Source organism: Chroicocephalus ridibundus, chromosome 5 (assembly GCF_963924245.1).
Source record: "Chroicocephalus ridibundus chromosome 5, bChrRid1.1, whole genome shotgun sequence".
Taxonomy (NCBI): Eukaryota; Metazoa; Chordata; class Aves; order Charadriiformes; family Laridae; genus Chroicocephalus; species Chroicocephalus ridibundus.
This window is the reverse complement of record NC_086288.1, coordinates 49,341,686-49,358,719: the sequence shown is the minus strand read 5'-3', so window position 1 is coordinate 49,358,719 and position 17,034 is coordinate 49,341,686. Positions and strand designations below refer to the sequence as shown.

Here is a 17,034-nt window from a genome sequence, read left to right as displayed (position 1 = left end):
GATCCTGTTTAATAGGGTGTAGTACGCAGAAATTGTATCCATGGTAACTTACAGGTACTGTGAATGCCTGAGACAAAAACCTCTCAATGTGCTGCATGACAACCTGGTCACCTGGAGGCTGACTTATTTTTGTTTGTTTGAAGTCCAGCAGCCCTACTACGTTACCATTTGCTAGCCAAAAGTACAGAAGTAATGTGTTTGTCCCAACTGGTTTGGGCAGGTGAAGGGTAAAGTGGCATCCCCTTGTACTCCTTGTCTTCTACCACTGGTACATGGAATTTTGGAAACCTCAAGTAGCCAATGAAAAGCTGAAAGGATGATTGTTTAAGTAGCTCACAATCTGCTGTCCATCCTTCTTCCTTGATACTAGGAAAATACATGTTCTTGTGTTATGATGGAGCCAATTCTAGCTAGAGCTAACAGCACTAGCAGAATGCATCTCCTGCTAAAGTGGATTCTCAGAAGGGCTGCTCAGAAATGGATAGGAAGACCAACAGTTTTATTTACTAATAAATAAGTGTCACCAAATAACAGTAAATGCAAATGGGACGTTCTATGAGGAAATTAAAAGAAGACTTCAGCGGAGATGTTGGAAAATAAGGGAAAAGGGCTAGTCATGATCCTTCAGTGTGTGCATAGTGTTCAGGATGCAACTTATGCAGCTGAACACTTGACAATTATATAAAACCAGAACATAAAATAAAATCCAACTACCACCTTTTCAAGCAAAATAAATGCTGGTAAAATTCCAGCAAGGAGACAGTGTTTTCCCTGTCTATGGCACCATGTACTGACTGTATGGCATGTGTGTGCATACGGTAGCTTATATCCCATACCCTGAAGCCAAGATGACAGAACTCTGAAGTGAACTAAGAGGTTCATCAAAGACACATTCAAGGACAGGACTGAACAATTTCATCTGCAAATGCCAGGGGCTGCTGAGGAACATTGGCGGGGTTGGAGAGAGGCAGTGATCAAACTACAGAGTTTTACAACAGGAGTGTAGCAAGCTTCTGAAGGGGAAAATGAGCACAAAGGTGGTTCCACCTTTGGAAAGATCCCATAGGTAGGTCCTCCCTGCTGCAAAATGACGACATATCCTCTCACATTGAGGCAAACCTTTCAGACATGGTGATCTCAATTTACAGGACAAGGAACACTTGAGTGGTAACTGAGCTCATTGTCAGGCATATAGATTGTTTGGTCTATATTAATACAAAGGGTGATAATAAACCCCTTTATCATTATTTAATTTAGACTATAACCTTCTTTAGAGAATTTATTAGGCAGTATGTAAGAGAAAGACATTCTTATGTAAAAAGGTCTTATTCAGAAAATGTTAATTTTATTATTTTTTTCCTGCTGTGTCATATTAATTAGTGTTTCAGACTCTCTTCTTCTTTGTAATTCTTTCAGCAGTTTTATGCAGTCTCTATGGGTTTTGTACAAGTGTATATACATATGTCCAATGATTTAGGTTGGAAATTACAAGATTTCTTAATAAAAGAGGAGCAAAATTCTGGAATAATCACACAGAATAAATGTGAAATATAAGATAACAAGTTCATTTAAGTTGAAAATTGAGCAGTTTATGGAAAGAAATAGCCAATGTGGTTGCTTAGAGTAATCTAGGGAACTGATTTCAAGTACCTGAGAGGTCCTTTCCAGTTTCATATTCTTATATGTGTATAAAATAAAATTTTAATCTAGATGCTGGGAAAGAAGAAAGATTTTACAAGTTATCTTTTTCATGTTATCTCATTCTGCAGAACATACTGTAGTTAGTTATAAAAGTGTAACCACCAGCTGCCTTTTCTCACAGGTTTGTTTTTTTTTCTCCCTGAAAAATACACTGATAAGCAGCAAACAAGGAACGACCACAGGACTACATACATTTGTAAATGGTTACCTTCAAAAGCAGTACAACTGGGATACGTAAAAACCATGAAAAGCCAATTAATAGGATTTCTTATGAACTTTTGGATTTCTTTTTCACTTGCTTTATATTTTCACAGTGGAGAAAGAGAAGAGAAATGTATAATTGAAGACGTTCCCACGGACACATTGGTAATTGGTAGGTACCTATCAATGCTATGTGATGATCTAACCTATGCAACAATAAAGATAGCTTGCAATGTAGCAGGAAAATCTATGATTGATAAATATGGTAAAACCATGGTGATAAGAAAGAGGGCAGACTGAAAAGAAATAAAAAATGTTCTCACACATTGTTTGTATCCATCACATAAAGAAATGCAGGTTTCCAGAGTGCTTAACTGACTAGACAAAGATAAAGAATATCTTCTAATTCTACAACAGTGGAATTGCTGCTTCAATGTGTGCTTCTGTACATTCTGACTGATTTACTCATTCATACCAAAAGATCTGTAACATGGTTTTCCCCATATGAATGAGAGAGTTACTTTTTTGATTAGCACTGGTTTGGAAAGAAGCAACTCAAAATGTCCTAAAGTTCCATTTCACCTGGGATATCACAAACACATTAAAATAATCTACAAGAGTGTAAACGTAAGTTCAGAAGGGGTAGTAAAAAATAATATATAATCATCTTTTTCATAAATAATGTGATAAACATGAAAGACAATCCTAAAAATGTAGTTTGAATACAGCACACATGCTTTTGGAGGTCTCAACATGCCTTCTGTATGCTAATCTTGCCAGGGCATTAGGAGTAATCAGAAAGTATCCTTTGTTAATCAAGCATTTTTGTAGTATTCTAGAACATTTTCTAGTGTAGTAAAAACTTATTGCATTTCACACTGTTATAAAGTGCCCCCTGAGAAATTTTAATCCTAAGCACATGAAATACATATATTGTTTTATTTTTAATCATTTATCTTGATATTTTTTTGCTGAAAAATCAATGAAGACGTTTAATATTAAGCTATGTTTTATTTAGCAGATTTTTATCTATATTTTGATTCAGGGAATTACAAAGTACAACGCTGGGATATACATAAACAGGAATTTCTTGAATCTGCTCCTGGATTGGGAATGTTTGTGACTGTCACGACTCCTTCTGCTGAGGTAAATATGCTTTACGAATGTTTCTGTAGGATTTACGAGTTGACTTTTGGGACTGAGAGGCAGCACTATCTAAAAATAATAAACACTTTTGGGGAAAAAGTAAATCTACAGTCTACTGGCTAGTTCAGTGTTTTGATGCTTAAAGGTATGAGAACCTTGTGATATCTTTCAAAGTAAATACAAATTACAATGTTTGATAATGATGTGTGTGCACAATTTTTGCATTACTACTGGATTTGGGAAACTGAGTCATTAAGAATAGCAGGTGACAACTGAGAAAACAGGTTAGATTAAAAAAATGGAAAGTCACTAATTAAGTAAAATAGTACAGAATTTACTTGAGCAGCAGAAAGGAAGGCTGATGATAAACTAACCTGCAAAAATCAAGATTATGATAAAGTTGCATATAGCCATCACGCATAGCAACTGCCTGCGTTGCCATGAGGTCCTCAGCTTTCTCAGCAATGGACCACTTATTTTTGTGCCTAGACAAGGTTTTACCTTTCAAACTTTAAATGCTTTAGAGAGTACTGGGTTTTGTACGTTACAGAAATCTATAGCATTTCGATATTCACTGTGAGTTAAAATTGTTTATTTTTCTCTAAATCTATTATGAAATTCGGATAAATTTAATGATATCAGGAGGTTAATTGATTACTTTTTACATCCAATTTACAGTACTGTTTTTTGATTGTTTTATTGATATTTATGATGTACATACCCAACATATATAATATCTAAATTTCAGGTGCTACTGTCAAAATTGTATGGGCCACAAGGAACATTTTCTTTTACATCCCATCTATCTGGGGAGCATATTATCTGTTTACAGTCTAACTCCACAAGATTTGTAGCATTCTCAGGAAGTAAACTGGTAGGTGTATTTCTTAAATATTCTTTGTTTTTTTAGTATTAATTGTTTAAAAATGCAGAGATTGCAAACTAGATTAGAAGTTGGTCTAAATTTAAGCAGATAATTCAACATTTCCAAGTAATTAAAGAAGACAAACCTAAAATTATGACGATGAAGAGACAAAAAGAGTCTGTTCTGATATTTAAGAAGTCAAGAATAAAGAGGCGACTAATAACTATACAGTGATTTAATGTTTGTACAGTGCTTTGAATGTGAAAGATTCTGATCAATGAGAACAACTATTTGGTTCAAGAAGATAAATGCATAAGATTGACTAACACAAACACTTATCATGAAGATATTCCATGTCTTCATGAATTTAGATTGAATTCCTAAACAAAATTTAACATTTTAATTTTTGAAAGATATTCAAATTAAGAATATATTAGCATACTTGATATTGTGTGCCACCAACGAAGCTGGTCTTAATGCAGATCTTGAAAAAAAAAAAAAGTCATTGGAGGTGATATCATGGCTCTAATCTATTTCAACAAACAATTTCATAAACACTGTTTTGAAAATATTATCTATATGCTGCTTCTCAAAAGACAGTTGGACAGGTAAGAATTACTCTCCGGAGGTGCTTTTTTTTCCCAGTTGACTGCAAAAGAGTTATATAACCAGCTAGATATAAATATCTTGTGAATGCATTCAGCGAGGTAGGCCAAATTTCATCCTACATGTATGCTTTGGAAACATGTATATGCCACAGAACAGAGAAGAGTTAACAGTACTGAAGTGGGACTATTACACTGGAATAAGTAGGTGTTATTATGGATTGATTTATGGAAATGAGTGGAAAATTAATCATACACATTGCAAAAGCACTTAGATTCTAATGGTAAAAAAATTTGTGGAGCTCATCAACTAGAGAGGGTAAGGGGGATAAAGCATTTGTTAGTCATAGCTAACTACACACCATGAATGTGATTCTGAGGATACACCAGGAGGTTTATATCTGGTATAGATGGAGATGCATTAATATAATTTTACATTATGCATGCATGATGTACAGTTCTGGTCATCCTAGTTAAAAGTGAACAGGCATAGGGAAGGATAACATTAATAAAACAAATATTAAATAGGGTGATTTGTTTAGCTTAAGAGCACTCTTAAACTCTTTATAGTTATAGCTGCAGAAATAAAGATCACAAAAGGAAAAAGATTCTTTAGGTAAGTTAAATCTTTAAGTGGTATTCTGTAAGAACCAGATGCAGTGGTCATTATCTGAACCGCTTCAAACCAAAGTTTAATACATTAAAGGACAAAGGCTACCATAGGGTTGTGAGATGTATGCCTGCATGTTCGGTAAGCTAACTCTAAGAGAGATAAAAGGAGATGTGTTCTTCATTTATGGTTGATGTCTGAGTAGACCAAATTTCTATCATGGTAATACCAAGCTCTAGGATTTCCGCAGATTATCTGTTTGGCTAAAACTTGATTTTCTCTTAGGTACAAATTGGCTTCTAGGGAAACTTTTCCTATTAGTTTTAGTAAAGTTTTTCATTCATGCCAAAATAATCGCAATATTGCAATTCTTTCTATAGGTCTATTGCTTGGCAGGTTTGAGGCATTTTTGATATAAATCACACAATAGTTTATAGGATATTGGGAGGTATTTCATACCAGATAAACCATGTGTGGAGAAAGAAAAAGATACCTTATGGGTGGTCCTTCTTTAATGCCTAATATAAACTGCAAATAATGATGCAGCTGGTTTCCTTCCAGTCTTATATTCCTAACCGTTATTGGAGGAAGCCTAGAAACGCATCTATAAAAAGCTGTCTGCAATACTACTAAAGAATGTAGTTTCTGCAATATTAGGATGAATGTGAAATATGATGAGCAGTCCTAATGGTGCTCATTTTATAAACTAGTTTGGACAAAGAACAGGAAACATTTGCGTGGTGGTTGAATCAACACTAGCATAAAATAATGACCTAACAGTAGTAAAGACTTTAAATTTTTATAATTAATTTAAAGATAAAATTAAGAAACACTTTAAATATCCCACCTGATTCTCATTTTAGGAAGGATTTCTATAAGCTCTTTTCCTGTAATGAGCTTAAAGGGAAATTATCTGTTGTTTCTTTTTTTCTAAGGAATTTTGAAAACACAGAAGACACAGTAATGAGAATATTTTTTCTGTTTGCAGCGTATCCATTTGGACATTAGAGTTGGAGAACATTTTTTGGATGAATCTGTTGTTCGAGCCAAAGACAAAGTGAATGAAGTTAACTTTAGACTAGAACATCTAATTGAGCAAGTTCATCACATATCCAAAGAACAAAACTATGAAAGAGTATGTATGTTCCCTAATGGAACTGTTAAAAATGTTGTACATAGGCTTATTGATTTATAAAGTATTATGAGTTTTATTATTTAATTGCAGTGTTATTTTTAATTATCTCATAAAAATCTATTGGTATTTAACAAATATTGCCTACATTACCGTGCAAAATATTGTTACACTGTAACATAAAAACTAATTAATCACTGTGAACTCATGCTTATAGCAACAGGTGTCATTTTAAACAGGAATTTCTAAATATAGTTTTCTTGCTCAGAGTCAGTAACAGCAGCTGAGCAGGTGGCAGGTACCATTGTTGGTGATGTTGCCAGCTGTTGTTTCCAGGCTGGTCTGTGTGCATAAGCTTTATTGGAGTGGGTAAGGAAATGACTGAGTGCATATTTACATATCTCCATGCAGTTAGAAATAAAGCCCTCCTTCAAACAACTGTACCCCCATTGTCTTCACATTTCTATATGTATGCAGGCAGTCAGACAGTGTTTGAAATACATTTGGCTGCAAAAAGTTTCTTGACTGCAATATGGAAGTGACTGTAAACCTAAAAAGGCTTAAGCCTGTGCTAATATATATATATATTTATATAATATATAAATAATATAATTAATATTTAAATTATGTAATATATATATATTTCGTGAACAAGGGAAAGCTCTGTTTGTCTTTCTGTTTCAGGGTACAGTGTGTCTGCTTCTCAGTTTTGATTTGTAAAGATATCCACCTTATGGATAAGAACAAACTGTCATTGTTACAACATGAAAAAAATGTTTGCTCACTGCTATGCAGAAGAGGGATGCCTGTCTAGTTACCTGGATAGCAGCATGAAACATACAGATGCTAAAACGTAATAATTATGTTTTTCCTTTTTTCTTTAGGAGCGTGAAGAAAAATTTCGGAAGACGAGCGAAGAAACCAACAGCAATATTTTGTGGTGGGCTATTGTACAAACACTAATCCTCATCTCCATTGGAATCTGGCAAATCAAATCTCTCAGAGATTTCTTCATATCTAAGAAGCTTGTTTAAGTCTTAAAAAGTAAATGCACAGATTCAAAAATTGCACACCATATTAACACCTAGGAAAGAAACCCTGCATCTATGAGAAAATTGGTTGTATATAGCTCTCAAGTTCTCTCATCTTCTACTCTGATTCTTACTCTAACTCTGGTTTCTCCATCTATGTCACAAGCTCTGGCATCCCCTTACATTTTACTCCGTGAATCCCATCTTTTATTAAGTTTTTTCCCTCTACAGATGTAAAGCTAAATCTAGAAGAAGGGCTCAGTGACTAAGGCTGCATTTAAGTTCAACTCAGGATTGTTAAATCTAAAATAGAAATCTGAAAAAAGTTTCTGAATATTTTAAATTTCTCTACTTGCTTAGTAATCTTATTCAGTATTATCACGAACAGTTCAGTGTTTGAGACTGACTAGGAGTCAGATATTAGGCAGAGAAACATCTATATCCTCTGCAGTGCTTAATTTGGTGAAAGTGTCTTGGCCTCACCCTATGTATGTGCAATAATACCTACTTTTTCTTCAAATATAATTGTGATTGTTTTCTTTTAAAACATTAAAAGTTTAAGTGGCAGTGGAGCCCACCCTTAAGATTATGATCAGTGGCTGCAGCAATTACCATGGAAGAGAGAGACCCAGACAAACAATTTGGAATTGTACTTACTTTTTACTTCCAGATAAGCCCTAAACATTAGGCTATGGAGCTGAGATCAGACCTCTGCCACAGTTGTTTATGTAAATTATAGTCTTTATGAAGTATACCAAAGTAAACCGAATTACAGGTTTCTTGGTAAACACTGAATTTGTGCCTATATATTTTATTTTAAGTTATACCTACACTAAATTCTTCAGTCTGTTTCTGTGTTGGAAAATTATTTTTAATTATTCAGCAACTGTAACATGACTGTCTAAGGAACTTAACAGTTTTTTCCTTAATCATGTATTTCCATTTCACTTATTGCAGCTTGGTTGAATATATCTTTATGCCTTAATTTAGCTAGTTTATGTATAACTAGCAAGGTAGCTATGGTATCATGCAATTACAAGTAAAAAGCAGTGGTTAAAAATTCAGATAATTAGCTTGACAAAGCAGCAGTAGTGTAAAAAGGAGCTGGAGGTGGTTATAACATGACCCATGTCAGCACTTTGTTAACATGTAAAAGCATGAAAACTGAAAAAGTTTTTAGAGAGCACTGTGATAGCAGAATATTGTGGTTTGGCTTCCTACTTGTCTTTCCAGACCTTTTGCTAGTCTAAAAGCTAGTGAAAGCTGAAATATCTGTAGGCCAATTATTGTTTTAAAGGCACGGCTTTCTTTCTTTTTTTCTATCTTCTCACCTTTTGTTTTCCTTAGCAAAGAAATGACATTGCCCTTTAAGTTCACTTAGGTTTACAGTACGGGAAAGAAAATACAGCTGTGAGTATGTGAGAATCCATGAAGTTGATACAAAGTAGAGACAAAAAGCAATGTTCTACGACCAAATCAATCAAAATAAAATCTCATAAAGCTACTCACTGAGGTGTGTCCTATATTTTGAAATTTGAAGACTTTAGAATTGTCACTAGAAATGGCAGTAAATAAGTGTTATTAAATTCACTTTTATAGAACACTTACAACATGTCTTGTAATAACATCTTTCATGGTGGGAAAGAAGAAAAGATGTGTTACAACCATATGGCATATGAAGTCTAAGAAGAAAGTTTAATAAAGGGTTGCTACAAGGCTGTGGTTCAGACTTTATCTGATATTTAGTGTAAGGCTCCTAAACACATTGCAATGACAAACTTAACTCATCTCGCTTACAATACACTTAAGCTTTTAAACCAAAAGGGCAGGCACCATGTCAGAATTTATGCTCCTCAGTATTAATTAGGTCCATACTCAAACCAGCAGTGAGACTTGGAGCCTTGACTATAGCTTGAGAGCACTTCATTCTTTATCTGTAATAATAATAATAATAATAATAATAATAATAATAATAATAATAATAATAATAATAATAATAATAATAATAATAATAATAATAATGTATCTTTGCTTTGATGAAATGTTTTCAGTCACCTTCAAGATTTTTAATTAACTCTATAAAGCAGAATCTGAATCACAGCTCTTTTGGGAAGAACTTTGGGGGCAGTAGTCTTTATGTAGTTAAAAGCTCCTCCTATGCAGTCTGTGGCTCTGTCATACTCAGAGCTACAGCTTGCACAGCAAGTAGGTCTGTAAGGGAATTTTCCCTTAAAATTTTCATTGAGGGAAATTAGCAAGCCCTGAGGCTTTTTCAATGTAAAAAATGAAAATCAAAACTCCTTATTTTGCACTTTTTTCCCCACCACAAGAAGCAACAACAAGCCCGTGACAGTAAATTAACAACCTTCCCAAATTCCTGCTTTTAAAAGAGTGAAAAGCCACTGCCGTTTCCACACACCTGCTGTCCCAATGGCAGCCCCTGCTGCACGGCCGGCCACCTCTGTGAGGAGGACAGGGCTCGTGGTGAAGCACCCACCAGAGCCCTGGTGGTTGTTCCAGTTCAGTTGCCCACGTGTGAAGAAGGGAGGGGGAAATCTCAGAGAGGATCCCTTGTGTGGCTGCACTCTCCAGTTTAGTACTGACATGCCAGAAAATCTCCTTTTTTTGGGGGTGTCAGGGTGAAACTTTGCTGCCCTCAGGCCCCCTGGGTGGTGGTGGTGGGGGGCTGCCAACCCTCCCCTCAGGGCCTGGCGCTGCCTCAGAGCGGTGGAACATGGCGGAGGGAGACCTGTAGGCCTCACCCCAAGGGGCGGCAAGGAGGGTTGGCATCTGCTTCAGCCGCCTGCTCCCTGCCAGACCCTCCTGCCCCTCCGCCCCATGGCCGTCCCAGTCTTTTGCAACGTCTGTTTCTGTGAGCCCCACAAGCCCACCCCACGGTTCAGCCTGACAAGCTGCGGCCATGTTATCTGTGAGATCTGCCTCCAGAAAGGTAATGGCTGCTGCAGGCACAAGCAGCTTGGCCTTCTGCTTCAGTGAGGCAGGCAGTGTCAGCGTGCACACATTTACCTTAACTGTTAGCATTTCTGACTCACTCTGTGGAAAAAAGAAAGGCCTGAGCTTTCCTTTTAGTCAGCCTAATGTTATTGATAAACCTTTTCAATTCTTGCTATTGGTTTTCTTTAAATAATAAAACCATCTGTGTCTGTCTCCAGAAGAATCTGGCTGGGGCAATATGGCTTTGAGAACAAGCCTTGGATACAGAAAACTGGTGGCTCCAATAGAAGTTGAATCTGGATGTTTAGGATCCATGATTGCATTGTAAAACAAAATAAGATGGCATTCTGTTCTGTCTAATTTTGGAAATAGCATACTTTTTTTTTAGTGAAAGAGCAATTTTCAAAACATGGGATTTGTTTAGGGCAGGTTTTGCTAATGGTCTTAGGATATTTTGAATCTCAGTATTGTCACTGAAACACTAGAACATTTTCAGCAGCATTAGGAGGATTGGAGGTGATGTTTTAAAACATTGTTCTTATATGTTGTATGCAGTTCCTGAGTCATATTCTGGGACTGCTGTTATGTGCTTAGAGGAAGATCTGTGGAAAAGACAGTGCAATAAGGAAGTTGCTTTTCAAAAGAAAAAAATAGCAAACAAATATCAATGTTTTCCCTTTGAGGTCATGCTAAATGACTTGGTCTTTGTAAGGGCACACAGAATAAATGATCAACCTGTATTTCAGAATTAAAAGCTTTTGACTAAAAATTTTCACAGGGTTGCTGTTGAGGAAAGAGGATCATAAAATGCAACCTCTAAATAGAATTTACAGGCTCCTAGAACCTGAACAACAGCTTTCCTTTCTGCTTTTAATATTGTTTGGCAAAAAAAAACCTGAGACATTATATATTTTTCTGCTGTTAATTCAATAATAGTCATAATAGTCATTAAACCTGATATTAGGTTTAAAATATATTTACTCTTTATTAGTAATAATACTCTATTTATAAACATTGATCCTTAGAATCCTTAGAAAGGAAACAGCTAGCAAAATTATCAATTATAAATGTTATAGTCATATGTATTTACTAGAAATATTCACTAATATGTTTGCAAGTAATCAAAGACACATTTTAAAAAATGATAAAGGGATGTGATGAATTTTTCACTGGGAAAATTCACAAGGTAAAATTATTAATTCTTTGAAGTTAAGGTTTCATATATTTTATCGAGAGCCAGACTGGGCCCCAATCTAAAAAGTCATATATCTGGTCGACTCTAACTCATTAGTGCACTTAAGCATACATTTAATTAAACCAGGCAAGTAGTCCTATTTAAATCAAAGGAACTAAAAGTCACCTGCATTCAGTGACACTAATGATATTCATAAAATCATTTACATGAATGCTTATTTGCAGGAGTTATACCTGATGACATTCACAGACATTTTCCCTGTGCAACTGTGTGTAATGGTTATAGAAGCAAATTCTTTATTCATGTTTATTTGCGTTTCTTGTATAACCTTCAGATTCCTTCCACAAGCTCCAGAGGTGTAGGCACAAAATTCTATTAAAAATGTATTCGGTATCTATTGAGTTTCATGTATACTTTAAATGTGTCTTTACCTTACAGGCAAAAAAGATGAATGTTTGATCTGTAGAACTCCTTGTCGTACATTATTCCTTTCAAAACAGGTAAATGAAGCTTTAGTATTGTTGTATTACATTAATCTGTAGTTTGCTTAACATCTAAATTATCTACATTACAAAACACTTCTCTTTTGTTTGCCAACTGTGACATGAATATTTACTGAAGATAGGTTGGTATACTTAGATGCTTATGTAATATACAGCTTTTAGTTTTATGGATTTCTTCAAATAAAAGCCTACAGAGACTCTTTAGGTTTTCATATTCTGCTAAATCACTCCAACCTTTTCAAGAAACATGACTGCTACTGTGTAGCATCAGTGACTACTTTCAAAATGTGGAAAAATGTTTATTGACTTTGGCATTTGTACATCAGAAAAAGTGGACTGTAATGAATTATTTCATGTAATGGACTGAATCGAAAATCTGCATGGTGACGCATCAGTGTTTTCAAGTGTATTGGGTTTATTTCCCCGTTTTCTCTTAAGCTTAACTATTTTCCTCATGGCCCTGTGATTAAGAGAGGATCTGAAGTACTGTTGGGAATTCTTGGTATTCACTAGAGAATGAATAACTTTTAATTCCCTTTCTTGAGAAATCATTATAAAGATTTAATTTTCCCATTTCTCCCAGGAACCTTCTTCTCCTTAGCTGATTTTATAAATGGGTTGTGAAAACATTTACATTTTCCTAGACTGATGCCTACCTACAAGACAAGCCTGCCTTACAATGATAGAAGAAAAATACTGAAAGTATTCAATACAGCTAACGCATCAAGTCCTACAAGGCTTTAAGGGAATCATGTATATGAAACAGAGGACAATTTGTAACTAACTCTGAAGCGGTGACCTTGAAGGAGGGCATGATTTCTCTAGATATGTTTAAAACTCAGCTGATGTATCTCTAAATACAGAAATCGCTACATCTACATACTGTATATAAAAAAGTAAAAAAACTGTTACACTATATATCATATTTGTAAACATGGAATCTTGGAGAACTGAAACAGAGTGAAGAAGACAATGCTACCAAAAATAAAAATTTACAACAAAACAACAGAATGTGAACATAATACAAAGGAACAATGCACACAGTAATCAAAGAAAAAAATCCAAAAGCACCTCATAAAACTTCTAAAGGAAGTATTTTAATAAGCTTTCAATATCAGCCTACCCTGGCCGCAAGTTTTGTTATTAACTTCAGTCACATAATAATTTGGGTTGTCAGGGACCTCTGAAGGTCATCTTGTCCAACAACTTGCTCAAAACAAAGCTAATTTTGAAGGTAGATCAGTCTTAAATTGCAGCATTTCAATAGAACTTGGTAATTTGCTACGAAAATACTGAAGGAGTGCAATGACTGGGATACTAACAAAAATATTAGATGTTTCATTAGAACCTGCCACTGCTCTGGAGGCCTGGAAGGAAGCAAATTACCATATTCTTTAAAAAAAAAAACCTTAATGTTGATTGCTTTGCCTTGATTAAGAACAGATAAAATGATTGGAATGATAATTAAAGATGCATATGAAAAAGTCAAGGCTCTATAATTCAGGGACCTGAGTAGAAATATACCTGGTAACCTTTATGAGCTTGCTGCTATGGAAGAATTGCCAATGAGTAGGAGGTCCTATAAATGTGTTAAAACTCCTCATTAAATTGCATATTGGGGCAATCAACATCTACACATTAAATATTCTCGTTTTTACAGTAATGCATGCTTGTCACCTTTGTATCTTCCTTCTATGTCGCACACTCCCCACTTGCTTTTTCCCAGAGGATCGTTAAGTGCTATGATAAATCAGAATCTCACTGTTCATTATTTCAGAATATCACGTTAACATCTGCTACTCCTCCATGCAACAGATAAAATATAAACAGTGTTCCACAAACCTTTATTTTAAAGAGCAACAAACCTGGTGGGTTTTTATTTTTCTCAGATCTGATAGGTTCTTAAAACTTTGTTAGGACCCTAAATAGGTTTCCAGATCTTGCCTCCAATGAATAAATTTTAAGGATGTCAAATGTTTTTTTAAGAATACATTACTTTTTCTAGATGATTGTCTTGTTTGTATTCTCTTTACTTAAAAACTGTGGAGAGACTAGACTGTGCTGTCTATCTGCTTTTCTCTTTCTCGGTCTGCCAGTTCACCCTGTGGAAATTTTTGAACGCTTTGGCTAATGTCAACAAAATTCAAAAAAGCAGAGGAAGTTTCAAATGCAAGTAATTTCCTCCGGTGAGCTCTATAAAAATTAGTAGATGGGGAAAGCAAGGAAAAGCATTTTAGTTCCCCTGGTGAGAGAAGTGCAAGTACAGCTCTTCAATATACAGAAGTGCCTTTGCCAGCCACGTGCACAGTTCTACAGTAACCAAACAGTGCATCTTTGTTCAGCTGAATTGCTGTGCAGGACATCGAAGTACCTGATGTCAGAATATGGGGAACAAAAGATATCAACCTGTTGCAAATCCAGGTTATTGATTTAGCTCTTCACATGATTATTTTTCATACATACGAGACTCAATTCTCTTATTGCTAAAATATGTATAATTATAAGCACATGTTGAAAATAAGTTTGGCAAATGCAGCTGTTATTTAGTCTTGGATATTTGACTATACTAGTGTTATACAATTTTTGGAGCAGGTAAAAATATTGTCTCTCTATACGTTTGTGAATTTCCAAATGGATGAAAGCCTAATTCTTTTTGATTGCAATGCAATATTTTTAATTTAAGCGATAGCACTTATCTTTCTATTTTCTTAGTAACCTAGAAGACTTGCTTCATTCACAGGTGTCCTACTTGTATTTCTTTCAATAATTCACCTTTCTTTAATTTTTCAATTTTTTAAACTTTTTTGAGATTCTTTAGTACTTCTGGGATTAATTTACATTTTGCCTGAAACAGTTTCAGTTTTTTTGATTGGATTTTGGAAGGTGGTTCCTTACATGAAGAATGCCTTTTTTCTGGGACAATTTTCTTTTATTGTCTAAATGTGTTGGGATTGGTTTTGCTTTTTTATTCAACTTTCAGCTCGATATAAACCTACCTTATTTGTAATTATATTATATTCTAATTATACAATTGCAATATGTGAAAGAGAACCTTACAGTTTACAGTTTACAGGTAGATGTGGGGTCTTTTTATTGAAATGTGATCATTGTTAGTTCTTAGTAATATAGCTATTTTAACTTAGTACTGTAACTAGAGTAACTATTTTGGGGTTGTATTTTGTTTGTTTTTCTTATTAATAAATTAGGAATACATGTAGTCTGGATTAAAGTAACACTGAACTAAATTGTAGTCTGGATTGAAGTAACACTGAACTAAGTTATCTACATTGATTTGTAGATTTGGATAGGTGTCCAAATGTTACTATCATTCCGAAATTCACTTTATATTTTGTAGCATTTCTTTCTCACTATAAAAAACATATTCTTGAATTAAAATGATAGCTTAGCTACAGAGCATTTACTCAGCAATTTCTAAAAACACAAATGGCTGTTTGTGAGGCCACATCATGATCTCTCATTAAAATACTTGAAACATTCAACTAGCATTTTGGGGCCTTTTTCTTAAGCATTCTGCTGCCCAACAGGCAGGAGAGATAAAGGGAACCCAGTCAGCATTGGAACCCTTCTGAAAAAGGAATTTGAAACAAAACTGTTTATGTGGTGCATCCATGTGTCTGGGCATGGTGAGAACCAAAAAGCCCAGAAAGGGACTGCCAGAAACCTGGCTGTTGGTCTGAAGGTAATGCCTCTTCCAGGGGACCACAACATCTTCCTTGAATGTCCTCTGGAAATTTTTATTGTCTTAGTTACAATAAGTATATATGTGTGTAATATATTTAAACAAAAGCACAAAGCCTTTCAGATGGTTATAAGGGCATTAAATAGAACTGGGCTTGTTTTCAATTTCTGTATCATCCTACTCTTGATCTATCCGTTTTTTATTTGTATACACCAATCAATTTAAGGAACACTTGACAAAATGCTTTATTTAATACAGCTTGCAAATGAAAATGCTAACATTGGTATACTTTCTTTTCTTGGTAGACAAATCCTGATATTCAATCACTGTTCATGGGAATAGATACGTTATGCAAGAAATATTCAAAAGAAATAACACAGGTGAATCTGCCTTATAACTTTTTAACTCTATAAAATAATCAGCAATTTGAACTGATTTTTTATATAAATGGGAAAAATATATGAGTGAATGCTTGAAAATGAATTTATGCCCGTTACGATCTTTACTTCCTTAGTTCCACAGTTTCAAAGTTCTTAAGAAAGCATAAATTATTCATCACGGTCACTGTTCATGTTTTCAAACTCTCTTCAAGGACCACTAGTCTAGTTATTTTAATGATGTAAAATCACTTTCAATGCCATACAATGAAAAATTAGATCTGCCAGAACCTTAAACCTGCCCAGACAGTGTGCCCTAATTATAGCAATAAAAAGTTACACAGTGAAAACCTGAGCTGGCTAAAGCCCTGAGCTGAATGCGCTCTCTCTCTCTCTCTTTTTTTTTCTTTTTTTTTTTTAAATCGAAGCAAGCAAGTTACCAAAGATCCCTGATCTCAAAGGTTAGGCATTATTAAAAATACGAACAGCCTAACTCCTAAAAAGTAACAAAAAAACCCCCAAACCAAACCAAAACAGGTCTGCTTTTTTCAGAGAGATGCAATAAAAGATTTCAAGGTAAATTTCCTCCCTGCCTTCTGTAAACTCCAGGCAGGATGCCTTCCTTCAGGCTTAGTTTCCAGTCCAGAGCTTTAGTGGCTGACTGGATTAAATGAATATATATAAATTCCCATTGCCTCCTCATTTTTTGCATCTCTTCAGCTTGGACTGAAGAGATATATATCTATATATCTATATCAGACTCAGGATATAGTAACATACATTTGGGACTTCTCCTTGTCCCTCTAACTGAGCATTCAGTGGCAGTTTCAACCACTCCAGGTTGAACTGTATTAGTTCATTCTCCCTCAACCCACCTGCAACCTTCATTGTGTATTCTCACCTCCCTTGGGCTGGTACTTGTTTGATGCTGTGGTGAGCTTGCTTATCCAGCAGAAAAGTAACCCAGGGGAGATCACCTGCTCTCTTCAATGGGGATTATGGATTCACATTTG

The 17,034-nt window shown here is 35.0% G+C and overlaps 1 protein-coding gene across 1 annotated transcript; it reads left to right on the top strand.

Moving 5' to 3' along the window:
• The first annotated feature begins 1,750 nt into the window (after positions 1-1,750).
• LOC134516355 (transmembrane emp24 domain-containing protein 11-like) lies at positions 1,751-15,977 on the top strand. Its single transcript, XM_063336451.1, is given in 8 exon segments — positions 1,751-1,883; positions 1,886-2,074; positions 2,948-3,048; positions 3,797-3,922; positions 6,117-6,263; positions 7,145-7,304; positions 11,880-11,941; positions 15,950-15,977. Coding segments are annotated over 6 exon segments (846 nt in total). The 3' UTR covers positions 7,295-7,304; positions 11,880-11,941; positions 15,950-15,977.
• Positions 15,978-17,034: the final 1,057 nt, after the last annotated feature.